At 46.7% G+C, this 26,181-nt stretch overlaps 2 protein-coding genes across 4 annotated transcripts in view; one reads left to right on the forward strand and one right to left on the reverse strand.

The window, feature by feature from the left end:
- Positions 1–9,947, reverse strand: part of LOC308482757 (uncharacterized protein) — a 22,271-nt gene extending 12,324 nt beyond the window's left edge. The window contains exons 1-4 of the mRNA XM_081016250.1: positions 9,816–9,947; positions 8,615–8,735; positions 6,882–7,035; positions 969–1,114 (exon numbers count right to left, since the gene is read on the reverse strand). Of these exons, the coding sequence (XP_080872376.1) occupies positions 969–1,114; positions 6,882–7,035; positions 8,615–8,735; positions 9,816–9,835 (441 nt within the window). The 5' untranslated portion in view covers positions 9,836–9,947. The remainder of the gene's footprint in view (positions 1–968; positions 1,115–6,881; positions 7,036–8,614; positions 8,736–9,815) is intronic.
- The window catches only part of SLC35E2B (solute carrier family 35 member E2B), a 24,725-nt gene continuing 8,353 nt past the window's right edge, over positions 9,810–26,181 (forward strand). Inside the window, exons 1-6 of one of the 3 annotated variants that reach the window (XM_081016213.1) lie at positions 9,810–9,921; positions 20,104–20,622; positions 21,895–22,030; positions 22,937–23,064; positions 23,788–23,908; positions 25,213–25,266. In XM_081016213.1, coding sequence (XP_080872339.1) covers positions 20,283–20,622; positions 21,895–22,030; positions 22,937–23,064; positions 23,788–23,908; positions 25,213–25,266 — 779 coding nt within the window. In that variant the 5' untranslated portion in view covers positions 9,810–9,921; positions 20,104–20,282. Of the gene's footprint in view, positions 9,922–12,175; positions 12,300–17,809; positions 17,886–20,103; positions 20,623–21,894; positions 22,031–22,936; positions 23,065–23,787; positions 23,909–25,212; positions 25,267–26,181 lie in introns of those variants that run through there. The other 2 variants (XM_081016212.1, XM_081016214.1) reach the window with 2 other exon arrangements.

A 26,181-nucleotide genomic window follows, 5' to 3' on the forward strand; every position in this document is an offset into this window, starting at 1 on the left:
GCAAGACCGTCAGAATGGACCACACGCCCCTACGGCAGCAGAAGAACCTCCACCAGATTCAACGTGTTTGACTAAGAAAACAGAGAGAAGTGTGAATACTGCTGATGGCTTGGCAAGAGGTTGAAGAGGAAGGATGCAAGCTGGCAGAATTCACTAGGATGCTCCACATGTAAGGTCTCACCTGCACCGCACATATAAAGCAACACCATGCCTCTTTAAACAGTCGTGGCTTCCCCCAAAGACTTATGGGAAGTGTCATTTGTTATGGGCGCTGTGCATTATTAGGAGATCTCCCTGTTCCCCCTCAAAGACCTACAATTCCCAGAGTTCTCTGGGAAGAGGGACTGGCTATTAAACGCCCCCCACCCAGGAACTGTAGTTCTGCGAGGGGACCAGGGTCTCTCCAAACAGCTCGCAGGAGTCTTTTGACGGAAGCCACAGCTGTTCAAAGTGCTGTGACGCCGCTTTAAATGTACCGTGCAGGTGGGGCCTAAGCAATGCAATCTGAGCAGCACAGAAGCAGGAATTCAAATTCCACACGGACGAAAGATTGGAGCCTGCTCTGAACAGAGGGAAAGTCCAGACCTGCCCCTCTCCTGAATCATAAAGTACTCTGCTGCCTCTCCTAGCCTGCACCATGTCTAAGCTCTTTGGGAGCAAGTTTATCCCTCCATCAAAGGTGACCTGCAAGGGCCTGAAGTGTACCGGTTTCGGGCAGCTTACATTTCTGCTCTCCCTTCTCGGTTCCAAATCAGTTATGCATCTTTCTAAAAGGGGGGCAGCCATCTTCTTAAAACCAGGGTGCAGCAAAGAGAGAGATTTGTTAGAAGGTGATGCAGGAATATCACAGCACACGCAACCCTGGGCTGAACTACGCTGACAACAGGCCCCAGAGTGATCTTGCACGATCTAGGAAGCTCCCGCCAGGCCCTTGGTTCAAGGCAAAGACCCAACCGCTGACCACTCACGAGCAGTTTGGGCTTCTGCTCTGCAGGCAGGACGCTGAAGTTGACGACTGAGCGCAGCATGACCAGCGCGACGGAGAGGACGAAGACGATGAGCTCCTGGCGGTTCTCTTGCAAGATGCCCCGGCTCACGTAGTAGATGCAGAAGACTGTCGAGGAAAGAGACAAATCCCGCCATCAGCCATCTGCGCAGGAGAGAAAAAGGTGCCTTCCAAGATGAAAGGGGAAGCTGAAGGTTGACGTCAACCTAGAAGGCATTTCTTCATTTTTAAAAAATATATATATTTAGAGTTAGGTTAGATTGATGAGGCTTTTTTATCTCTAGGGTAGAGGAAACATCCATTAATTGGCTCACCTGTCCTCCCAACAACTATCTTGTGAAGTAAGGAGCTGTTCCCTGGCTCTGAAGGCAGGGAGTGGAGGCTGAGCAAAAGGGAGGTAATCTCAAAAGCCTGCAGTCCTCATGAGTGATTTACAACTTTTTAATGTGTTTTTAAAAGCTAGCACTATCTTGAAAGAGGCACTGGGTTGTATTCAACTAAGTTATACTGGCAGCAGACCCTCTCTGTCTTCCTCTTTCCAGGATAGAAGTTTCCTTAGGAGCCATTGGCTGCTGCAACCCCAAATATATCCAGAGAACCCTAGAAAAATTAAAGGTGTGGTTTTTCTAGGTGGGGAGTGGGCAGGAACGAACAGGAGACAACAGTAATGGTTCTGGATCGTGTCATTCATGTTGAGACATTTCTGTGTCCAAATCTGATGACAAATGGGATCCTATCAATTGGGATTCTGTCGAGACGCATCTGCCTGGCAGTTGCAGACACAGAGGGAGGAAAGTGAGATGTTTTTGTGCAGGAATATTTCTGAGCAAGGCGAACCCTGGGCTCTCCAAATGCTAAAGGTGGAGGGAGGGGGATTGGCTGACTTATCTGTCTCTTTTTTTCTTTTCCACAATGAGTAGGGAGCAGTCGAGCTTGCTATGCGGCAAGGGATTTTGAGGGTGGCAGAGTAGGAGGCAAACATATCTGACTTGGCAAACTGGGAAAGGACCAGCTCAGCAGGGGACCTTAGGTTCAGGTCCCAGGTTCTGTAGGGATGGGTAGACTCCCTGCCTGGGACCCTGAAGAGCCACTGCCAGCCAGTGTGGGCAATACTGAGATAGAAGGACCAAGTTGGTTATCACCCAATTCCATATAGCACAGCGCAGGGAAATGTTTGATTGGCTTAGTAGCAATTCTTTTAATATACATGAACTGAGTGCAGTCCTCTCTCGCTTTAATTATTGGCCACCCAGATTCTGTGCAAAGAAGAGTTGCTGATATTTCTGATGGTAGAGAGCATAGCTTTCGGAGGGGGTGAATATTTTGCAGTTTCCATAACTTTAATGAAGTTTGAATCAGAGCCCTAGACTCCATAGAGCATTTGAGTAACCAAATATCATTAGGGCAGGTTCAATCGGCAGCCCTCCCTTATTGTAACAGAACTTCATCAACGCCCTAGCGGTTTCTTGTGCTTTGACTTTCAATGCCTCCATATGCACTTCCAAGAGAGGGTTTCACTAAAGAGTAAATCCAGGTATCTAAATAAGAGGGCTTGTTCTATGGCCTGGTGATTTAAACACCATTTATACCTAGGACTGTGTTTGCAAAAAATCATCATCTTGGTCTTATCCTGTTTACAGTATGTGCAGAAAACCTGCAAGAGATTTTTGAGGCCCATTCGGGAAAATGAGAAGAGCACTAACCAAGATTTCTTGTTCTTAATAACTGGAGATACCCTCTCTATATATCAAGCTCTTATCTCTCCATTTTTGGAGATAATTGTTCAAGGACGGGGGTGGGGAATGAGACCTTGTCGGTTGATAAGAACAAGAAATGTTTACCTTCTATGGCCACAGCCAAAATTAAATCAGTCCTAATCTAATTATTGCTTATAACAAATCTCTTGAAATGTAATTAACATTCAGCCTGGGTAGCATCAAGAGCCAACATTATGGTTATTTATGATTTTACAGTACCCATGACGGCAATTGCCTGCTCTTAGGGTGCAGCTATACTCTGCCCATATTGTTAGTATTTTATTTTTTGAGGTGATCTATGCTATCTACTGTCCCAGTCAGACTTCTAGACGCATAGCAAATAGAAAAAGCTCAAAAAGGTAATCACTGAACTTAAGTTTACTGAGAATTTCAATGTCTTGGGTTTTTAATAGGTTTTTTCTCTTTTTAGGGCCAGATTTCTGGTTCTCATGATTGCACGGGTGTGCTCCAAAACTGCTGCTGAACCACGTTGCTTTCGCGATCCTCAGGATCAGCTAAATCAGAAATTAATTTTTATCCTTATTTTTGTCAGTCAAAAATACACTGTGCAAGGTAGCGTGCCATGGAAACTGTACAAAATGGGAGGAAAATTGCGCAGATGTTTCTTAACTGGCTTCACTGTTCTCGGTTCGGGAAGCCAGCCTTTCTTAGCAGAGAACATGGAGATTTGTTGTTGGAGCACAAATGGCCTCAGCCGCCGGTCGTGCCTTATGTTTGTATCTTCCTTTCTCCAAGTTCTCAGGGTCCTCTTCATTACCTACTGCCCGATCGTTGCAACTGGACTGAACCCAACGCCTTTTGCATTCAAAGCAGGTATTCCACTTTTGTGTTGCAACAGAGGTGTGAGGAACCTCAGGGCCTGGCAGCCAAATGTGGCCCTGTGTGCTTTTGCCCCGCTAGAAAGTGTGACTGAACTGTGATAAGGTACCCTGCATGCCTGGAGATGTGAGTGTAGCCCACTGCCCCACTTTTCGCTCTGGCCCCACCTGCCACTGACATCTGGCCCCCGGGAGGCTCCCCATAAGGGAATGTGGCCCTTGGGATGGAAGAAGTGTTCTAACCCTGTGCCACTGTCTCTCTTTTAAAAAAAAAAAATGGGGATAGTGGTGTCCTAGGCTGGGCCCTCAATATTCTATCCAATGGACATGTTTATATGGGGAAATGGGGAATTCCACCACAAGCTATTGGAGGATACAAATATAACCATTTAAATTTGTAATAATAATAATAATTATTATCAATGGGCCCTGCCAGGCTTGTTCTTCTCTGCCCTGCTAAAATCTCTGCCAATACTAAACAGCACCTGATGTTTTTGACCAATCAGAACCTCAGAACCTGCCGGCATTCATATTCCAACTGCCAAACGTCTCAGGAGGGCTGCGCCTGTGAAATATGAACCTTGTCAAGGGTTCATGGCAGATTCATGGTTTGATTAGAGAACATGAGGCAGGTAGTATGATGTTCACGAGGGAGGAGAGGAGAAAGGGAGGTGGCGGACCTGTTGGCAGGGGAAAGGGGGAGCGTCAGTAGTGTTGTGCAGCTCCCTGCTTGCATCACAAGGTGGTTCTTGGCTCAAAGGGGCCCACGGGGCGCAGTGGTACAAAGCACGGGTGGGCAGCTTTGGGCTCTCCTCATGTTGCTGAGCAACAGCTCCCTGCAGCCCCCAACTAGCGTGGCCAACAAGCAGAGATGGTGGGAGTTGTTGTTCAGCAACATCTAGAGAGCCAAAGGTTCCTCACATCTGGTACAGAGACAGGAAAAGGCCCTAGATCAGCGGTTGCCAAACTTTTTGGACCAAGGGGCACATTTTGGATTTTGAGAGAGGGGTGCCAGTCACAAAACAGCTGCCATGGAGAGTGGGGAGGTGGCATAACGCAAAATTAGAAAGAGTAGGAAGTCCCCTATAATACCTCCCATGGGTTCCACCAACTGGGGGCGTGCAATAAAATGTTGCAGTGTGATGTGCTTCTGTCCCAGCGTTCCATTCCCCCTCCCAGTTTTCTTTTTCCCGCTGCCCACTGAGCATGCACAATCCACAGTGGGTTGCTTGGGGTTTCTTTCTCCTTCCTCCTTTTAAAAATAATAATAATAAATGCCTAGCTACATGACAATCTTGAATGCCTCCTTTTGATTTCTATGGGCAGGTTTCACCTCTGTCTGGGGTGGGTGGGGGGCATTAAAAAGAGCTTCACGGTGTGAACCAGGAAGCGACCTTTTCAGATGCCGAGTTGGTTCTCTCTAGCCTTTTTATATCTATGTGTCTCCTTTTGCAGCCGCTGTGCCCCATTCCGCTTGGTTGTCAATTTTTCTCTTCTCTGTCGGTCAGCATTCTGTAGCCATTCAGTACTCACTGGACAATTCTGGGGGGTTTCTGTGCCTTGGGGCATTTTTTTATTTTTTTTAAAAAAAGTAGTCCTGCAAACCACCAAGTTATCCTGAGCCTGCTGATATGTATTGTTTGTGTGGTTTTGGCTTTGTATGTGCAAGCATGCACAACCATGTCCAAACTCAAAATGGAATGGTTATCTACTAGGGTTTTGAAGGTCGACAGCTGGATTTGGATGTAGCAAGCGGGGGGGGGGGGGGTAATCCTATTCCTATCAGGGAAATGGTTGGGCTAGAGGCGCCACCTACAGTCCATGTGTAGTATTGCCCACAGTTCCAGGACAATGGAGGTCAGAAAACAGAAAAGGTCCAAAGTCCTGGGAGATTGGGCTTGGGTGGAGACTCAAAGGGCACCAATGGTTATTTTCTTAGGCCTTAGTTTTTCACCTGCAGAAAGGGAATGATCTCTCCCATGGCACTGATGTGAACAGGAAACGATATAACAGTTGCAGGAATGCAAAAGGAGCATAGAGAGCTGTCTTATACTGAATCAGACCCTTGGTGCATTTAGCTCAGTATTGTCTACACTGACTGGCAGCAACTCTCCAGGGTTTCTGGCAGGGAGTTACCAGAGATTGAACCTGGGACCTTCTGCATGCAAAGCAGGTGTTCTACAGCTCTTTCCTGTGGGATTAACCGTCAATAAGCAGGATTAATAGCGTATAAAGTAGCTTGTCCCGTTCAGCTCCATGCACACCTAAATAATGCCATTTCTTGAAGAAATTATCTCCACAGTTGAAGGAGTCAGGAAGTTATTTATTTATTAGATTTATATGCCACCTTACCCTCCAAGGAGCTCAAGGTGGTGCACACGGTTCTCCCCATTTTATCCTCACAACAACCCTGTGAGGTAGGTTAGGCTGAGAGGCACTGAGTAGGGAGTCGAACCCTGTTCTCCCAGGTCACAGTCCAACACTCTCAGTTGGTGGCTCAGGCAACAGCAGGAGGGAGCTACTTCCCTTCTGCCTTGTTTGCCAGCTTCTGGTATGTATCTGGTTAGCTATTGGATTTTCCTCTAGAGGGGTCTTTGCTCTGATCCAGCAGCTCTCCTTTTTAATAGATTATATTTTTTGTATATATTCCTATATAAGTTATTGGTTCCCATGGCTTATATAGGACAAAGCAACCAGCCTCCGTTTGTTGAGAGTGGGGCAAAGCCTCCCTCCTTCTCTCTCACTTGTCTAGGGGTCAGAACTGAGTGGGCTTAGCCCCCCACAAGCTAAGATTCTGCTAAATGCACCTCTTGACCAATGGTGGCTTGTGTTCGTTGGGACTGGTAGGCTGAAAGGCAGGGAGGCCAACAGTAGATGGCAGCAAAGCCAATGACAGGCAGAGCTGGCTAATTCTAATTCAGCCTGAATCCACCTCCCTGCTCAGTTCCACAAGGTTAATACCAAGACTTAGGAGGAGGAAGCTGACAGCCCATGCTACCAGCTGGAGTGGTTCTAAGAAGACAGGCAAATGGGGGCTGGCTGAAGGCAGCTCCATTCACCCCAATGGACCAGACCTCCACTACTCTTGACTATCTCCCCTATAAATGTCAGGCCGGCACAACCTCCATTAAGAAGGATCATGTGTGTGTATGTGTTTGTGTGCTTCCATGTACAGACACATTTCCTCCCCTACCCCTCACCTCTGCAAAATATAGCCCTTCTTCCCACCCATCAAAAACATAAAACGGGCATTTTGCTGTAGAGTCCCCTCTTCCTTACCGACGCCGATCAGCTGAATGAGAGAGACAGTGAAGTCTTCATCCTTCTGCTGAACGAGGTTCTCTATGGTTAATCCGATGACGCTCAACAGGGAGAGGATGGTGACGCAGAAATAGATCTTGACCGGAGAGGACAGCTCCGACCAAGGTTTGATCTGCAATCAGAAAGGCATGTAAATGTTCTCTAAGCAGCTTTGCAACTAGGTAAAAAAACCCACATGGTTTCATAGCAGCCCTGCAAAATAATCCAGTGTTGTTTTGGCAGGGTGTGTTCTTTCGAACTCCCTGCTCATACGTAGCAGGCAGGGACCTTCCCTGTATTGTTTCCTGTGCCTGAGTAAAACTTATTTGTTTAGGCAAGGCTACCTAGGCAGGTAATTTTAACACGTATATCTATTTTCAAACTGCTTGTTTTCTTTATAGCTTGTTAAAAGTTATGTCAACTGGTTTTTAAGGGTTGCTTTTATCAATATTTTTAAATGAATCTATTGTGCCAACTGCCAATTCCAGTGGATGCTTGGGTTGCGAATGTGATCCGTGCGGGAGGCACGTTCACAACTTGCAGCGCCGCTTCTGCGCACGCGCAGGTCGTGATTTGGTCTTCTGCACATGCGCAAAACGCGATTTAGTGTTTTTGCGCATGCGCGAGCGCCGAAACCCGGAAGTAACCCGTTCCGGTACTTCCGGGTTTGGTGCAGTGCGCAACCCGAAAATGCGCAACCTGAAGCATCTGTAACCCGAGGTATGACTGGGTAGCCGTGTTGGTCTGCCATAGTCGAAATAAAAAAATTCCTTTCTGTAGCACCTTAAAGACCAACTAAGTTAGTTCTTGGTATAAGCTTTCGTGTGCATGCACACTTCTTCAGATACACTGAAGAAGTGTGCATGCACACGAAAGCTTATACCAAGAACTAACTTAGTTGGTCTTTAAGGTGCTACAGAAAGGAATTTTTTTATTCCGAGGTATGACTGTAAGTGGTATATAATTTTTGTTAAATAAATAAAAGTTGGGAGTTGGGGAATGGGTGAGACTGAGAGATGGTAGTTAATGACAAAGTGCCCCCCCCCCCCGTTTTTATTCATTCATTTGTTAAATCTATCTATCTATATCAGGGGTCGGCAACCTAAGGCCCATGGACCACAAGCGGCCCATGGGGGTCGTTTTACCGGCCCACAAGCCGCCCACTCAGCGAGTCCCTGTGCTGCACTAAACCGGCACAGGGGACTCACTTTTGCAGCGCCAGATATTGTGTCTGCACAGACGCAGACACCAGAAATCATGGGTGTGCGTGCTCACACGCACACGCGATCCAGCCCATGGAGGGGGCTCAGCGGCAGTGAACTGGCCTAGGCAAGGTAAGCCTTGCCGACCCCTGATCTATATCACGCCCTTCCTCCTGAAGGAGCTCAGAGCAGCAAACCTATCAAGCAAACTTCATAGTGCTTTTCACCAATAGGCTCTGTTTTCAGGCTTTCAAAATAATCAAAGTTTCCTGAATGATGTACATTTACGTATGTCAGGTTTTATTATCTAAATGAAGCTTTTTTAGAGCAGAGGTTTGATAGGTCCCCGCCCCCAAGTGACTTTTTAAAAAACAGTCACATGGAAAACAGAGAAAGGAGGTGGGGTAGAAGCAGCAGATAAAACCAAAGAGGGATATGTCATTACTGCAACAAACGCAGAAGATAAATGCAACTGAAACTAACAGGAAATCAATTGGTTCAGATACTTACAGGGCCGCATGGGGTAGGGATGAGGTCTTGATGTCTTGGGGTTAGATTTGGCACCACAGAGGTTAAAACTTCACTTGGCAGGGGAGGCTCTTGTGTCTCCTCCGAAGGGAAAAGGAGGACCCTGGAGGAAGAGAACAACAAGGAAAGGATGTCTGGAGGTGAAGCTAAGTGGAAGTGTTGCGTATAGATGTGAGAAGGTTTTTGGGTTCAGTGGGTAGCCTCTGAAAAACCATGGCTCCTGCCCAGCCAGTCTTTTACTGAACTGATTTCAGTTTGAACTTCCTGCTCCAACTTTTTGAATTGGAGACCTTGTGGGCATGGGGGGATGGGAATCCCCACCAAGATGCCCTTGCTGTAAGCTAGCATAACAAGCATACTTGTGGACACCACAGGCTGTTGTGCGAGAACAGAGGCAGCCCCTTTCGTGAGTCAGGACTGCAAGAACACGCATGCTTATCCGCTGCATGGAAATCTGGACCACAGTGACATGCTCAAGGATGTCATGATTTCTTCCCTCATCCTGTCCGCACTTCTAAATTTCAACTGAAAGCTAAGTTTCTTTTGTTGCTGAAGTAGAAGCAACCAGGATGGAATCTTCGCCATGTCTTAGTGTGGTGTAGTGGTTAGTGTTGGATTAGGACCTGGGATAGCAGGGTTGAAAGCGAAGCCACAAGGTGTGACTTTGGACCGTTGACAATCTCTCTTGCCTAAACTATCTCACTGGGTTGTTGTGAAGATAAAATGGAGTCAAGCATGCATGCCTCCATGAGCGCCTTCTAATAATAAATATAATTATTACTTTTATTGCATTTATTTATTTATACAATTGGTCACTTAAAAAAAACAACTAAAGTAACTAAATGCATCGGTATAAATTTAATAAAAAATAAATACGTTTTCAAAACAAATTCAGAATATTTGAAGGGCTTTTTTATTTTCTTTTTTTTTAGAAAAAGCATCTCAGAATTCAAAGTTTGGTGGTGGTGGTGGTGAAATGTGACGTCAACAGTCGCGGTGAGGTCGCGACGTGATGCGGCGCCGACGTCACAGTGCCTGCAACACTTCAACCACTTTAATGCGGACCAGAAGGAAAACTCTCAGGTCCAGACTGGTAGCTCCACCCTCGCACCCAACCGCCGCCCTCCCCCGCCCCACCCGCGCTCGCTACGGGTCCCCGCGAGGCGCAAGCGGCGGCAACTACCTCGAGTCGGGAGGCTCCATGGCGACAGAGTCAGTTACATGGCCCGACGGGGAAGCGAGCGGGCGCCAGCTCCGCTTCCAGGCCTCAGGCGCGTTTTCGGGAGCGGGTAAGCCATAGAGACACTGGCCGAAGTCCTAGACTGGCAAAACTTCCGGTAAAAACAGGAAGTGTATGCTCCCCTTCCGTAGCTCTTCGCTGTCGCTTCCTATGTAGAGACTTCGCGTTGGGAGTTCAAAGGAGTAAAGCCCGTAGAGATATAAAATTTTAGAGTGACGCATAACGAAAGCACAACTTGGAATTCTGAAAAAAAAGCAGGGACTTGGTTTAAAAAAAAAATTAAATGCCCCCTTTCACTTTTAAAATTTTTTATTGTAGTGGGGTTTTTAAAAAAAAAAAGCTGCCGTTTTGGTCATCGCTTCGTATAGATGAAGAGGTGCCTGGTGTGATGCAAACCCTCCACTTTTGACTGGAAAGTGGATTTGTTGTTGTTTAGTCGTGTCCGACGCAGTTTGGTCAAACTCATGCTGGTAGCTTCGAGAACACTATCCAACCATCTCGTCCTCTGTCGTCCCCTTCGCCTTGTGCCCTCCATCTTTCCCAACATCAGGGTCTTTTCCAGGGAGTCTTCTCTTCTCATGAGGTGGCCAAAGTATTGGAGCCTCAGCTTCAGGATCTGTCCTTCCAGTGAGCACTCAGGGCTGATTTCCTTCAGAATGGAGAGGTTTGGTCTTCTTGCAGTCCATGGGACTCTCAAGAGTCTCCTCCAGCACCATAATTCAAAAGCATCAATTCTTCGGCAATCAGCCTTCTTTATGGTCCAGCTCTCACTTCCATACATCACTACTGGGAAAACCATAGCTTTAACAAAAAAGTGGATTTACTGAGATAGAAAGTTTACAGTGATGCACGCTGGGTTACCGCCAGTGTTAACCCTACTCAGAGTAGAATAATAGAAGGCTCATTTTGTTTTATTCCAGACCCACTGGAATACAGTTACTCGGGTTACATACGCTTCATGTTACAGACTCCGCTAACCCAGAAACAGTACCTCGGGTTAAGAACTTTGCTTCAGGATGAGAACAGAAATCGTGCTCCGGCGGCACGGCATCAGCGAGAGGCCTCATTAGCTAAAGTGGTGCTTCAGGTTAAGAACAGTTTCAGGTTAAGAACGGACCTCCGGAACGAATTAAGTACTTAACCTGAGGTACCACTGTAAATGGACATCAGCCCCATTCAACCCTTACTTCGTTTGCCTGTAGCCCTCCAAATGTCATTGCACTACAACTCCTATCAATCCTGACCATTGACCATGTTGTCTAGAGCTGAATCATTCTGAGAGGCGAGCCAGTTTCCTCAGCCCTGGTTTGCAGAAAAAACAACAACTTTAGGCTTGAAGTGCCCATAGGAACTGAGCGGTAGGGGTGGGGTGGGGGGGTTGCCTGTGCAGACACTCATGCATTTAAATTACACCTTCCTCCTGGAAGGCTGCTCTGTGAGGGATGAACTACAATTCCTAGCATTCTTGTGGGATGGGGGCATAGCTGTCAACTTTCGGATTTGAAAATAAGGGATCGGCAGCCTCAAAAATAAGGGATCAGCAGCCTCACCTGTCCCAGGGACAGTCTACGGGATATCTAACAATCCAGGATAGCAGTGGGAAGCAGCGGGAAACGGAGCTGAAATAAGGGGATTTCCCACAAAAAAAGGAAAGTTGACAGCTATGGATGGGGGTCCTTTAAATATATTGTGTATGCCACAACATTCACACATCTTCCCCCTCATTCCTGATTCCTGGGTTGGAGTAAAGAAAGTGGGGGACTTCCTCAAGGAGACTAGAAACTTGGATTTTCTCATAAACTGGAACATATTTTGTTTGCTTGCTTATTGGGAATATTTCAGCTTCATGGCGGTGAAAGAAAGAAGTAGAAAAAAAAACATTATTTCCTCCCTCCCCGAAAGTGAGGGTGTGTGACCTGAGTCGTCTCTAGAAACTTACAACTCTGTTATATCACTAGCCCCTGCTTGTATTAACTAACGCTTGCTAGTTATCTTTGGCTGCAAAATCTCTCACGGCAGCAACCCGGAAAAGACATGCCGGGAAATTCGTCGCGCTCTGCACGTGCCTAGAGGCACAGTCACCTTGCAGTGTCAGGTTTGGGGCCGGGCAAAGGAGCCAGGTCCTAAGTGCCAGTCTCTCGGCGTCACCTTGAGAATTAAAGTATTCGTCGCATTCATAGAATCGCAGAGTTGTTAATGGATCGCGAGGGTCATCTAGTCCAACCCACTGCAATCCAGAAATCTTTTGCCCGACATGGGGCTCGAACCCCGGACCTTGAGATCTCTTTCTCACTCCCCACAACACCTTGCTCCGCCCGATCAGAGGAGGAGCCTTTTGCAGACCAGGCGGGGCTTCTCCATCCGCGGAGGCGGCCGTGATCATGGCTGCGGAAGGGGAAGGCAAGACTTGTCCGGGACCGCAGGCAGGTGGGTGTGTCTGGGGCAAGCATTGTGCGATTGCATTGCAATGGCGGAGGTAATTCCCTCCCCACCCCCCAAAATTTGGGAAGTTGCTGGAGACATTTGCAAAGCTTAGCGCCGCCACACCCCCCCCCCCCGCAAGGGCTGCGCTGCAGGGATTGCAATATTTTGTTTTGTGCGTTCAGCACAGCAACGCGGTGTGTGTTTGTGTGTGTCTCTTTGAATGGTTAGTTCTGCCGCGGCGTCTTGCAATTGTTAATTTTGGGGCGGGGAGATGCCTGGATGGTTTTTGAATTATTACCAGGGCTCAGGAGCTCTGAATGTAGTGGTCAAACTATTGAAGTAGGTACGGGTGGGTGTATGTCTCATCGGCTGAACCAGGGATCACCAGCCCGCCCACGCACCCCCTTCCAAGGGTAAAGGGGGGGTAGATACAGTTGAAATAAAGGCTGGCAGTGGTGGTATTGTAGTGGTGGTCTTTGAATTAACCCTGGAACTGAATCAGAAATTAGCGCCTTAAAGTAAGGCTGCATGCGCACAGAATAGTGTTAACACACAGTTTTCCCCCTCCCAAAGAATCCCGGGAACTGTAAGTTGTTAAGAGCTCCCTGAGAGGTAAACTACACTCCCCAGGAATCTTGCAGAGTGTGCTTTAAAAAGTTAGGTGGGTATGCAGCCTAAAGGATTAATTGTGCCATGAACTCTTTTGCACTTCACCAGATCATGTAGAGGTGTCTCTGTACCTGTATCCACACTGTGTGTTTGTGTGTATGTAATAGCACGCTGATGTTGTGGTGTAGTGGTTAGTGTGTCAGACTAGGATCTGGGTAACCAGGGTTCAAATCTCCCCCACTTAGCCATGAGGATCACTGGGTGAGCTTGGGCCAGCTGCTGCCTCCTAGCCTGACCTGCCTCACAGGGTTATTGTGGGCATTAAGTGAGGAGGGGGAAACCATGGACTCCACCTTGAGTTCATTGGGGGCAAAGGTGGGATATAAATGCAGTAATATAGATGCACAGATGGATGTGTAGAAAAATGTGAATGGCGGGTTTCAGCAGGAAAGAAGCACAAACAACAAGCCCCTGACCATTCAGCTGAAGCTGAAATGGATGAGGAGAAAGCACAGCCACCATTCCAGGACAGCAATAATTTGTGACTGCCACCCTAGCTTTGCCTTTCAAGTGGGACAGGAAAACCAGTGTCTCCATTCAGGCCTCAACTAATAGAATCAAACCTCTTGATCCATTGTCATTTCACCCTGGTGTCTTCTTTTACAGTTCCTCTGGTCAAATAGGCTTCTGGTGTCAGAGCTGTGGCTGCTTATTCTTTTACATAGAGACAGACCCGTTTGTCCTGGGGAGGCAGGCATTGTTAACAGTAGACATATCACATTGATAAAGAGAAATCCAGGAAGACCAGAAGTCGCAACTGCCGGCCGGTCAGTTAAGCTTGGCAAACAATTATCAGGTGCTTGGCCTCTTTTGTCCCGTGCTCATTTGGCTCCACTGTTTTCATTTGACTCCATTGATTGGCGGGGGACTCAGGCCTTGAGCTCACATGGGACCCTCCAGGCATCTCTGTCTAGGCCTCAAAACTCTCCCCAGGCCACAACCCTCAGTGACCCAAGTGTTTCGGCCTGGCTGGAACTCTGACCGTGCCTCTTGCTTTTCTGAATGGAGGCTGGAGCGGGAGGTGTGTGTGCATGCACAAACTAGTCTTCTACAAAAGGTATAATTTTTTTTGCTGCTCCACCTATTTTGTCTCTGGCCCTGCCCTCCTAGGACGAATTTCCCTATGGGCTTGCTTCACAAGACGAAAATGTCTTGTGAGTCTTGAGATTTTTTTCGCTCCCCCCCCTTTTTCTAAGCCGCTAAGCCGCTAATAGCCTTTTAGCCGCTAAGCCGCTAAGCCTTTAATAGCCGCTAAACCGCTAATAGCGCTAATCCGCTAAGCCGCTAATAGGGTTGCTTCGCAAGACGAAAAAACCACTAGACGAAGAGACTCGCGGAATGGATTAATTTCGTCTTGCGAGGCACCACTGTACATATCTTAGCATTACAGTTGATATCAGTGGCAGTTCTGGCCGTCTTGTTCTTGATAAAAAGAAAACTCTTCTCTGAAGCACTCTTCTTCTTCTTCCCGCCTCATCCACAAAACCCCAGCACCTGCCTCACAGTTCTTCATTCAGAACTAGGATAGACCTAGCCTCTGCATATTTGTCAAATCTTCTAAGTTATTTGAACTAGGGGCACCATTGAAATCAGTGGGACAAATGATTCATGACTTACCTTCAATTGATTTCACTAAACACTAAGTTCAACTACCTTAGTCACTCTGGACCCAACCCTATTCTTTGTTAAACTTGAGGAGGCTCCTTGCACATTGAAATGGTAGACGATAAAACATATCCCGCAAAATTAGGTGAAGTAGAAAGCACCCCCCCCCCCAAGAAATCACGCAAACCAGCAAGAGCTGTCAGCACAAAAAGTTAAGAGCGGAGCACCAAAAGAAATACTTTTTATTTTATTAAGAACACTTTTCATCTAGCTCTCGGGATAGCTTATAGTTAAATATAAATCTGGAAAGCAATGAGGTATGTTATAAAAGAAAAAGGGAAAACAACAATAGGAGCTTGTGCAGGATCTTACCTGCTGGGCCCAGCCAGGGTTTACTATCCTACCAATTTCTTATGAACTTCTGTAGGCTCCCTATGGAAAGTTTAAAGAAAATATACCTGCTTTGCCTAACCTTTTACTTTACTGTGGATACCGTCACAGCTTGTTCCTTTAACCTTCTACTACATATAGTAGTGGGATAGAGGAGATGAACAGACCCACAGAATTGTACCAAATACTTTTTAAAAAATATAAATAAATGTAAGATTTACTTGCAAAGTAAACAGCTCTTGGCTTTGATTCTTGCTTAATTAGGTCACTGTCGCTCAAAGTATACAGTTGCTCGAACACTGATACTTTAAATTTTATCATTGCTGCTTCAAAAGAGGTGGCTATAGAGTTGCCCTCGTTCTTTGCAGGCCAAGCAAAGCTACTAGCCAGTTTTGCTGGTCTCCCACCCTAATTACATCAGGTCAGGGGACTACAGAAAGGATAAAAGACATCTGAAGGCCCTGTTTAGGGAAGTTTTTAATGTTTAATGCTGTATTGTGTTTTTAATATTCGGTTGGGAGCCGCCCAGAGTGGCTGGGGAAACCCAGCCAGATGGGCGGGAGTATAAATAATAAATTAGTAGTAGTAGTAATAGTAGTAGTAGTAGTAGTAAAGCAGAGTCTTTTCAGCTGTCACTCCTACTACCCATAGGTTTGCTTCAGCTTTCTGGTAAAGTCTTCCGTCTGGTTAAAGACCGGGACTTGGTCACAATCAAAGATGTCATGGTTGCTTCACCTGAAGTCTCCCAGCTTCCTGAGGCTAATGGTCAGCTTCTGGCTAGAGGAAAAGCAGCTATCTTGGAGTAGTCCCCCTGGAGACTCCCTTGGCTTCCCCCTAGGTTCTGCATGCTCTTCGCCCCCTGGCAAATGACTGACTCCACAGACAGTTCTCTGCCAGGACTTATATACAGTATACTCCAGCCAGAACCCTCTGACCAATCATAAGTTTCTCCCTGGAATTCTGAACCCTCACTGGCCTATAACTAGAATCCTGAGTCCTCATTGATCTGAAACGATGGTTTGGGATAGAATGCCCTCTGAAGGACCTTGCCACCAGCCGACCCTTTTCTATTCACCTGAGCCATATAAAAAGCTGGATTCTGTTGCACCCGAAACGGGAAAACCTTGCAATTACATAACAAATGCACCAATTCTGAACAGCTATGCTGCTTCTTGGCAAACATACTTTGTATCTTTTCTGGTTAAACTCTCATGGCCGACTCTGGGGTTGTGGAGCTCATCTCGCTTTATTGGCCGGGGAGCCGGTGTACAGCTTCTGGGTCATGTGGCCAGCATGACTAAGCCACTTCTGGAGAACCAGAGCAGTGCACGGAAACGCCGTTTACCTTCCCGCCAAAGTGGTACCTATTTATCTACTTGCGCTTTGATGTGCTTTCGAACTGCTCGGCTGGCAGGACATCTATTTCTCATAGTGGAATCTCGCGTTACGTACCGTCCTCCTTGAGAACGCTGCGGCTTACAAGCTCCGCTAACCCGGAAGTAGATGCCCCTTCTTGCGAACTTTGCCCCGGGATGTAAGCCGAAGTCACGTGCCAGCAGCGAAAGCGCCATTAGTGAAAGCGCACTTAATGCTGTGAGTGGTTTGGGGTTATATACGGACCTCCGGAACGGATTAAGTTCGTAACCGGAGGTACCACTGTACTATGCTCGCCAGAAGTGGGTTAATCCCTCTTCCCAGAACAACTCCGAGAATCGTAGCTCTGTGAGGGAATGGGGGTCTCCTAACAACTCTCAGCACCCTTTATGAACTACAGTTCCCAGGGGGAAGCCATGACTGTTAAAGTGATATTGTACTGTTTTAAATGGCTAATGCAGGTGGGTGTATGGAGAGTATATACAGGGAACCTCGGGTTACATACGCTTCAGGTTACAGACTCTGCTAACCCAGAAATATTACCTCAGGTTGAGAACTTTGCTTCAGGATGAGAACAGAAATCGTGCTCCGGCGGCGCAGTGGCAGCAGGAGGCCCCATTAGCTAAAGTGGTGCTTCGGGTTAAGAACAGTTTCAGGTTAAGTACGGACCTCCGGAACGAATTAAGTACTTAACCCGAGGTACCACTGTACAGATATGGCCAGTCTACTATTACTTGGTTCCTTTTTAGGGTCAAGCCCCCTTAAACACTGCTTCCAACATGATAGGCTTCCAAAAATATAAGCTATTGCGCATTTAATGTATGAATTGCTTCCCATGGGACACCCTGAAGCAATTTACAATTTAATCAATTGCTATCCCCCACATTTCATTTATTTCTTACTACTTTATTACATTTTATACCCCACCATTTCTCCAAGCAGCTCAAAGAGGCAAGCATGGTCCTCTCCCCCCTTTTATACTCACAACAACCTTGTGAGGTAGGTTTGGCTCAGATTTGGCGGCTTGTCGCCTGAGGTCACGCCATTAACATCACAGCCCAGCAGGGGTGGGGGTGGATTTAAACTCGGGTCTTCCCAGTCCACCGCCCTAACCACTGTGCTACACTGCCCACTGCACAGCAGGATCACATCACACTCACTTTGTGGGGTGGAGAGCCCTTTAACAGAACTTTCAAATATTTTCCTGTGTGTGTAGTTCTCTCTGACCCTCCTCCATCTCTATTCCAGGGTAAATAGTTCAAAATGTTATGAGTGTCTTTTTGCCGCTGTAGTGACCACAAAGTATTGTTTTCGACCTCGTTGTTTTTGAAAATGCAGACATACATTCTGGCAGAGAGTGAGATTGGGGGCTGAGAAAGAATTTCCAAAATACGTGGCATATAATCACTGGCTTGTTCTGTGTTCTTTCCTTCCCCCGCATCTGTCTCGATGCCAACTTAATAGCTCAGCCAACTGGTTAAAGTTCTTATGGCAGCCGTCTTCCCTGTTCCATTTTCCAGCTTCTTGCAAAATTGCTGAGGAGGTTAGAGGGTAAATATTTCATTACCTCTTGATTTATTTGTCTAGAAGCCAGTTTCAGTCAACCCGCCGTGGTTTTGTTGAGCTGGCGCTTGGAACGAGATCTGTGCAACGGCTTTAAAATGTTGTTGTGGGTTTCTCAAAGAGGCTTCGAATCCCCAAGAGGCCCTGCATTCCCAAAATGTGCTCCCCTGCCAACTACCTTCAGGATTTGAACCGAAATATTTTATTTGGGTGTGTGTAAGCAGCTGAAGAAATAAATCTTAGGCTGTAATTCTATACATGTTTAACTGGCATGAAGCCCCATTGTACTTTTTAAGTATATTTGCACAGTGTCATGCTGATACTGTGATTTAAACACACTGCCCAATTTGCGTATGATCACCTTAGGACCATTAATTTCAGTGGGTCTACTCTTGAGTAAAACTTATAGAGCTATAGACCAGTCTGTTCAAACAGCTGTGAAGCGTTACTTGGAATTTTTGTAAACATTTCTAAGAATGGCAACTCAACGGCAAATACTTCCATTGTGTGCATTTTAATGTGTGTGTTTTTTAGGGGGGGGGACTGAAAATCAACACAGATTTAGCAGAGAATTTTAAGAGAATCTATATTATTTAATGCATTTATATCTCACCTTACATGGTGGCATACATGGTTCTCTTTCCTCTGTGTTTAATCCTCACAACAAACTTTTGAGGTAGGTTAAGCCAAAAGGCCCTGACTGGCCCAAGGGCACCCAGTGAGCAGTGTTCGAAAATAGCAGGGCGCCAGGCGCATTTTGCACCTAAAGATTCTCCTCAAAAAGTCTGGGTGGCATTTTTTTGCGCCCGGCTGACACTCAAGGATTACTGAAACAGACGTGCTTTGAAGCCTCGAAGTATATGTTAAAGATAGACAATATGTTAAGGAATAAAAATTAAAAAATATCTAGTAGCACCTTATAGACCAACTAAGTTTGTATCTGAAGAAGTGTGCACGCACACGAAAGCTTATACCAGAAAAAACTTAGTTGGTCTATAAGGTGCTACTAGACAATTCGAATTTATTTATTTTTTATTTCAACTGCGTCAGACCACCACTGCTACCTATCTGAATCTTGAATATGTTAAGGAATTTAACAAAAAAGAGTAGAGTGTTTTGAAAACTGAAGTATGGTACCAGTATTTTTACCGTAAAGACCAAAATATACATGTATTAACAGTTTCTGCTAAAAATGTGATATTAACAATAGGTCACTTATGTGAATTGCATATTACCGTATTTTTCGCCCCATAGGACGCTCCGTCCCATAGGACGCACCTAGTTTTTTGGGGGGGAAATAAAGGAAAATTTCCCTAGCGCCAGCCTCCAAACCAGGTCGGGGAACAGCGGGATGGTGGCGCTGCGCCTCCCCGCTGTCCCCCGAGCTTGTGGGGCTGGCCGATGTCTGCCCGAAGCGCGGGGTGCTCTGCTTCAGCGCGCCCCGCGCGCCGGGCAGCAGGCTGCTATCCGCAGCCTAGGGAGCCCTGCAGGAACTCCCGCGGGCTCCCCAGGCTTGCTGATAGCTTCCTGAAGCCTGGAGAGTGAGAGGGGTTGGTGCACACCGACCCCTCTCGCTCTCCAAGCTTCAGTGAAAGCCTGTATTCGCCCCATAGGACGCACACAGATTTCCCCTTCATTTTTGGAGGGGAAAAAGTGCGCCCTATAGGGCGAAAAATACGATAATTCATTCTTATCAAAATAATAAATAAAAAGTGTTGCTGACCCCCGCCCCCAGAGGTGACTAGACATTCTGTTTTGGTGCCCACAGCCCAGGTCCCAGAAGCTATTTGGCTCCTAGCTTTTCTATCTCAGTTTCTAACATTGCCACTGAGCTTCATGGCTTAGTGGGAGATTTGAACCCTGGTCTCCCAGGTCCTAGCATGACACTCTAACCAGTATACAACACTGACTGTGGACTAGTATTTCTTATTTATTTATTCAGTTTTATAGACCGCCCTTTATGAAAAGATCCCAGGGCGGTGTACAACTATAAGAACACATTTTATGGAGCACAGTAAAATAATAATAATAATAGTAGTAGTAATAATAATAATAATAATAATAATGACTAGACTTGCTTCTGAAATCATAATCCCTAGGAAATGTGAAATCAAATTTCACAAACCTTTTAGGAGGGGTGTTTCTTTATTTTATTTTATTTTTAAAATTTTATTTAAAAATATATATATTTATTTGTTTAATGCAGGGAATGGAAGTGTACTCTGGAAAGAGCACTTGAAGTTCCCTGTGAGCAAGAACAACTTTGGAGGATAGCCTGTGTGGACTGCTGGAGGCGCTGAACCTTTCTCCCCACTTAAGCAGAGCTTCGCATTTGGCCGATGTTCTCTGGGCCCAGACAACCAGCTGTTGTTTTGGGGCCTCAAGATGGCCTCCCTTGCAAGCGTCCAGAATTTGGAGAATGCTGACGGTGTCGCCGCCGCTTCTTCTCTCCTGGAGGAGAAGCCCAAAAGCAAAGGGTTTTTCCAACTCGGCTCCTTCTTCCATTCCCGGAATGAGAAGTACGTCATCGCCAGGAGCGAAAGCGTCCCGGAGGAGAACGTTTTGAAGATCACCATCACTGAAACCACTGTCATTGAGTCGGACCTGGGCATCTGGAACTCCCATGCACTCATCTACCTCACCTTGTGGTTTTTCTTCAGCTTTTGCACACTTTTTCTTAACAAGTACATCCTTTCGCTGCTGGAAGGGGAGCCGAGCATGCTGGGTAACTACTTCTTCTTTCAGGGGGTCAAACCAGACGACCTTTTGGGTTCCTTCCTGCTCTACAATGCAGGCGTCTCTCAACTTAACTCAGGGGTTACATTCCAGGGATAGGGCACAAAGCCACAACCACATATAGTCAAAACACTTTAGGTCCCATGGCAGGTGGGATTGCTAAACTCTTTTTTCTCAGACGCCCACCCTGTCTCTCCCCCCCCCATTTATTTTAATATTTGTCCAGCTGAATGCACCCAAGTTAAATGCATGTAAGTTGCAAGCTACCTCTTCTACGATCCTATGGCTCTGTGAAAATGGTCTAAGGAACCTTTGGCCTTCCAGATGTTGCCAAGCTACAGCTCCCATCATCCTGAGGGTTGCAGTTCAGCAGCATCTGGAGGGCAAAACATTCCCCACACCTTGTATACACAGTTTTGGTCAGGGTGGGGAAGCTCCAGATCTTGCCACACTACAACTCCCATCATCCCTGACTGTTGGCCATGCCGACTGGGGCTGAGGGACTCCTTCAGCATCTGTGGGGACACCAGTTCCCCATCCCTGGTGTACAAAATGGGTTGGATCTAGACAAAGTTAGTAACTTTTTACTCCCTTTGAAACCAACGGGCCTGGAGTTAGAGCAGGCCTGCTCACTTGATGTCCATGGTACTACTACAGCCTGACTTAACATAGTTTGGAGCAAACCTTTATGCATGTGTTTGTGTGTGTTGTTCTTTTAAGTGCCAAGCTGACGGTTGCAACCAGTATACATGGTTTATTTGTGTGTGTTTGAGTAACAGTGGGATATATATCTTGAGTTGTATCCAGACAACAGCCCATCTGCACTATATATTTAAAGCAGCATTTAAACATTCATGGCCTCCCCCAGGGAATCCTGGGAGCTGTAGTTCGTTAAGGGTGCTGAGAGACATTGAAGAGGTCCCAGTTCCCCTCACAGGGCTACAATTCCCAGAATTCCCTGGGAAGAAGCCTTGATGATTAAACCGCTCTAGGAACTGAAGCTCTGTGAGTCTCCCCCAGCCCTACATGGAGATGCCTGGGATTGAATGTGGGGCCTTTTGCATGAGAAGTGGATGCTGTGCCACTGAGCCCTCCCCACCAAAACAGTAAGATGAGACCCAGGGTCTATGGGGTGTTTGAATGTTCAAGCCCCATATTTATCATAGAGCATAACCAAGCCTTCCATGCAGGTTTTTTGAATGGGAGGGAGAGCAACAGGGGGAGGTAAGGATCTGTCTCATTCTGGCTCTGATCCTCCCAGGCGCCGTTCAGATGCTGTCTACCACTTTCATCGGCTGTGTCAAAATGTTCGTCCCTTGCTGCCTCTACCAACACAAGACCCGCGTCTCATACCCTCCCAACTTCCTCATGATCATGTTGTTTGTCGGGCTGATGAGGTAAGAAGTGGCTAGAAATCTTTCTAAGGCAGAGATGGGGAAACGACCATTCCTTTTCCCAGTGTCTAAAAAGGAGGTGGAATCTTTCATCAGTAATAAAAAAATGCAATAATCAAAAGGTCACACATACTCTTTCAGCTCAGATCTTGTATCTGGGCCTCTGTTTCAACGCAAAGGAGAATGTCCACCTGAGCAGCAAGAATGGGGATTTTGTTGTTGTTGTTTTTAATCCTAAAGGCCATATTCACTTATGGGCAACATTCTGAGGGCCCCATGCTAAGGGTGGATGCGGCCAGAAGTTTAAAAAAAAAAGTGGCCAGGGCAACACATGTAAATTTTTACCTTTCCCCGCTAAGCTAGCTTACACACACACACACACACACACTATCCTCCATCCAGGCAACAAAAAAGGCATTATGAATTAAGAGAGTTCAAAGACATAATCTGGCCAGGCAAAAATGCTTGAAGAGAGTTCTGAGGGCCAGATAGAGAGGACTGGAGGGCCACATTTGGCCTGCAAGACTGAGGTTGCTGACCCCTAAGGAGAGGTGTGCTTGTCATTTATTTATTTGTTCATAAATATATATATATATGAAATAATGTGGCTACTTTATCTCTCGCATTGGAATGAACAGATTCGAGTCTGCTTCACTTTTGCATGTGTTCATTTGTCAGTCTGTGAATTTCTTTTTAAAATTGCATGAGAATCCATACTTCAATCCCTATTTAAATATGTCATTCTGAATATATTTTCTCAAAAATTTGCCTTTCTAAAGATACATTTCCTCCTGAAAGTGTGCATATCTAAACATGTTGTAAGCAGCTGAGAATGGGTGTTTTGCTTTTATAAACACACAGACAGAAACAAAACAAAACAAAACTTTGTTACCCCTCTTCTCTTTTCAGGTTTGCAACTGTGGTCTTGGGCCTAGTCAGTCTGAAGAACGTAGCTGTCTCCTTTGCTGAGACAGTGAAAAGCTCCGCCCCCATTTTTACTGTCATCATGTCCCGAATGATTTTAGGAGAGTACACAGGTAAGTCTTGCTGAAACTTAGGCCGCATCTACACTATCCATTTAAAGCTGTATCACGTCACTTTAAACAGTAATGGCTTCCTCCAAAGCATCCTGGGAACTCTGTTAAGGGTGTTGAGAGGTGTTAAGACATAGCTGTCAACGTTTCCCCTTTCTAAAGGGAAATTCCCTTATTCCAAATAGGATTCCTCACAAGAAAAGGGAAAAGTTGACAGCTATGTGTTAAGAGCCCCCATTCCCCTCATACAGCTACAACTCCCAGAGTTCCCTGGGAGCAGGGAATTGTCTGTTACACCACTCTGCAAATGGTAGCTCTTGCGAAGCCCCTTGCATGGTGCTAGGCGAGAAAGGCTCACCTGCTGTCTTTGGGATATGCCCACCTGTCAAACTTTGCCCAGGTGGAACCAGCAGGGGACAAGGGGAGATAAGGCTCCTGACCACCAGCCAAATCCACTTGCAAGCCAGGCCGTTGGGGCGGCAAATCCTACGTGTGGCGAAGGGCTCCCTTCTGTTTGTCCTGATCTGTCCATCCTAAATCTCAACAGGTCAGCCCAATCTCTGGTCCCTGAGCTTACATAACCATGACCCAAATGCTAAGCAGCTTTGGAAATATTGCTTTAAAAAATGCCGTGGTTTTTTTTGAACCTGCTTTTGTTTGGATCTGTTTTTTCCCTCTTTGTCTCCTTCCCCCTCCCTCTCTGATCAACCCCTTCCCCCTACAAAGGATTGCTCGTAAACCTGTCTCTTCTCCCCGTCATGGGAGGGCTCGCTTTGTGCACTGCAACAGAGCTGAGCTTCAACGTCCTAGGCTTCTCGGCAGCTTTGTCTACAAACATCATGGACTGGTAAGTACCGTATTTTTCCATGTATAACACGTCCCCATATATAAGACAACCCCTATTTTTTAGGACCACAAAAAATAATAATTGGGGGTGGGGGGGATTGCCCAAATCGCCACTGCCAATCTCCTGCTGGCTGCTGCCACCAATCGCTCGTCCCCCCTCTGCTATCCGTGTATAAGATGACCCGCAATTATGGCCTGTTATTTCTAAGGAAAAAATAGAGTCTTATACATGGGAAAATACGGTATATTGGAGACTGCAGACAGAAGTGTGTGGGATGAGTGTGTGTGTATACAAGAAAGAGAGAGAGACAGACAGGCAGACCGAGAGAGAGAGATAGACAGTGTTTCCTGTGGCTGTTAATGTGCATATGTCTCTGTGTGTGTAGTAGATATAGATATGAATCACAGGTGTTTTATATGAGTTATAGGGGCTGGACCAGAGGACCTTTTAGGCCCCTTTCAACTCTTAACAGTTCTATAATTCCATTAATTCTGTTCATTGTATTCAGGCATCCCCCACATTTACACGACGGGAGTTACGTTCCAGGCCCCCTGCGTGCCTAGAAAGTGGAATCGTGTAAAGTGGGGAGCACCCCACTTGAATAGGGAGGGCACATGGGGAGGAGAGAGAGAGACTCACACTGGAAATTGCTTGCGGCCACTGCCCGGCCTGTACCGAACCTGCCTGCCTCCCCAAGGGCAGCCAGGGCACACAGCGGCTGTGGCTGGCCACGGAGGGGGAGGGCCAGGAAAGGTGCCCAGCGAAACTGGTGCCAGGATGCATCTGCATGGCAGAGGCAGAGAAAAGGTGCCCCCCCCCGTGCCACTGGTTGATCAAAGCCTGCCCTCCCTCACTCCAGCAGCAGCCCCGAGTGACTTCCAGGCAGGAGCCCTGAGCGAGGGAAGGCCCATATATTCATTTAGTTATTTATTTCACGGCATGTGAAATGTCATGCGTGAGTGGGGTGTGCATAAGTGGAGGGGGGTGCACCTGTAATGTATTTCTGTTTCTGTTCCTAAATTTATTTATCTGCTTACTGCATTTATATCCTACCTTCCCACAAAAGGGGCTCAATGTGGCTTACATAGTTTTCCTTGCAACAGCCCTATGAGGTAGGTTAGGCTGAGAATTAGCGGCAGGCCTCAGGCCACCCTGAGTTGTGCAACTCGGTCGGAGACCTTTGTGTAGCAGCAAGTCTAATAAATAATAATAATCATTCACGCACACACACATATACGCCTGCACGCACACACAAACCATGTTCCTTCTCATAAACAAACGTGCGGTTTCCTCCCCCCTTGCAGCTTGCAGAACGTTTTCTCCAAAAAACTGCTCAGCGGAGACAAGTATCGCTTCTCGTAAGTACCTCCGCGTTGATGAACCGTTGGCGAGTCCTTCTTGTTTAGCCAGCTCCCTCAGAGGACAGCAGCCAGTTTAGGAGGACTCTCAGAGCCGTCCTAAATCCATCTCTTTCTTCACAGAGGTCTTGGCGAGTTCCTTGGCTCCTAGCATGTGAGAGGGCTGGGAGTCTTCTCAACGTTTGGGTTACTGCGAGGGCTTTCCATGTGATGCCCTGCAGGTGTCGTTGGACTCCAACTCGCATCAGCCCAAGCCAGCACGGATTATTGAGGATTAGACAAAATCAGGGAGGAGAAGGCTATCCGTGGCTGCTAATAATAATAATAAAAATAAAAATTTATTTATATCCCACCCTCCCCAGCCGAAGCCGGGCTCAGAGCTGCTAACAACAATAAAAGTAACACAGCATTCTAAAATCAATTCATTCTAAAATCAATTCAAATCAAATTCATGGCAACCATTGGGCTAGAGTTCTGTGAGGATTGCCAAAGGAGGGGGTCAGACTGTGCCTTGGCCAAAGGCCTGGTGGAATAGCTCTGTCTTGCAGGCTATGCAGAAAGATGTCAAGTCCCGCAGGGCCCTAGTCTCTTGTGACAGAGCGTTCCACCAAATCAGCAATGACTCTGTTCTGCTTTCACTTTCGAATGCCTCTGAATCGGCTGGGAATCAGTAGTGGCGAGAGTTGCTCTTGTGCTCAGTTCCTGCCATTGGGTTTCCTCAGAGGCATCTGGTTGGCCACTGTGATAACAGAATGCTGGACCAGATGGGCCACTTGGCCTGACACAGCAGCTTCTTCCCCCCTCTTTATCTCTCACGCTTTTGACCAACATCTGTGTTTTTTCTGGACTGAGCTGCCTGTTACAGGACAAAGGGCCTTTTGGTTCTCCGCCCAGGGCCATTCAAGCTTCCCCTGA

This window comes from Podarcis pityusensis (assembly GCF_964106645.2).
Source record: "Podarcis pityusensis genome assembly, chromosome: 8".
Taxonomy (NCBI): domain Eukaryota; kingdom Metazoa; phylum Chordata; class Lepidosauria; order Squamata; family Lacertidae; genus Podarcis; species Podarcis pityusensis.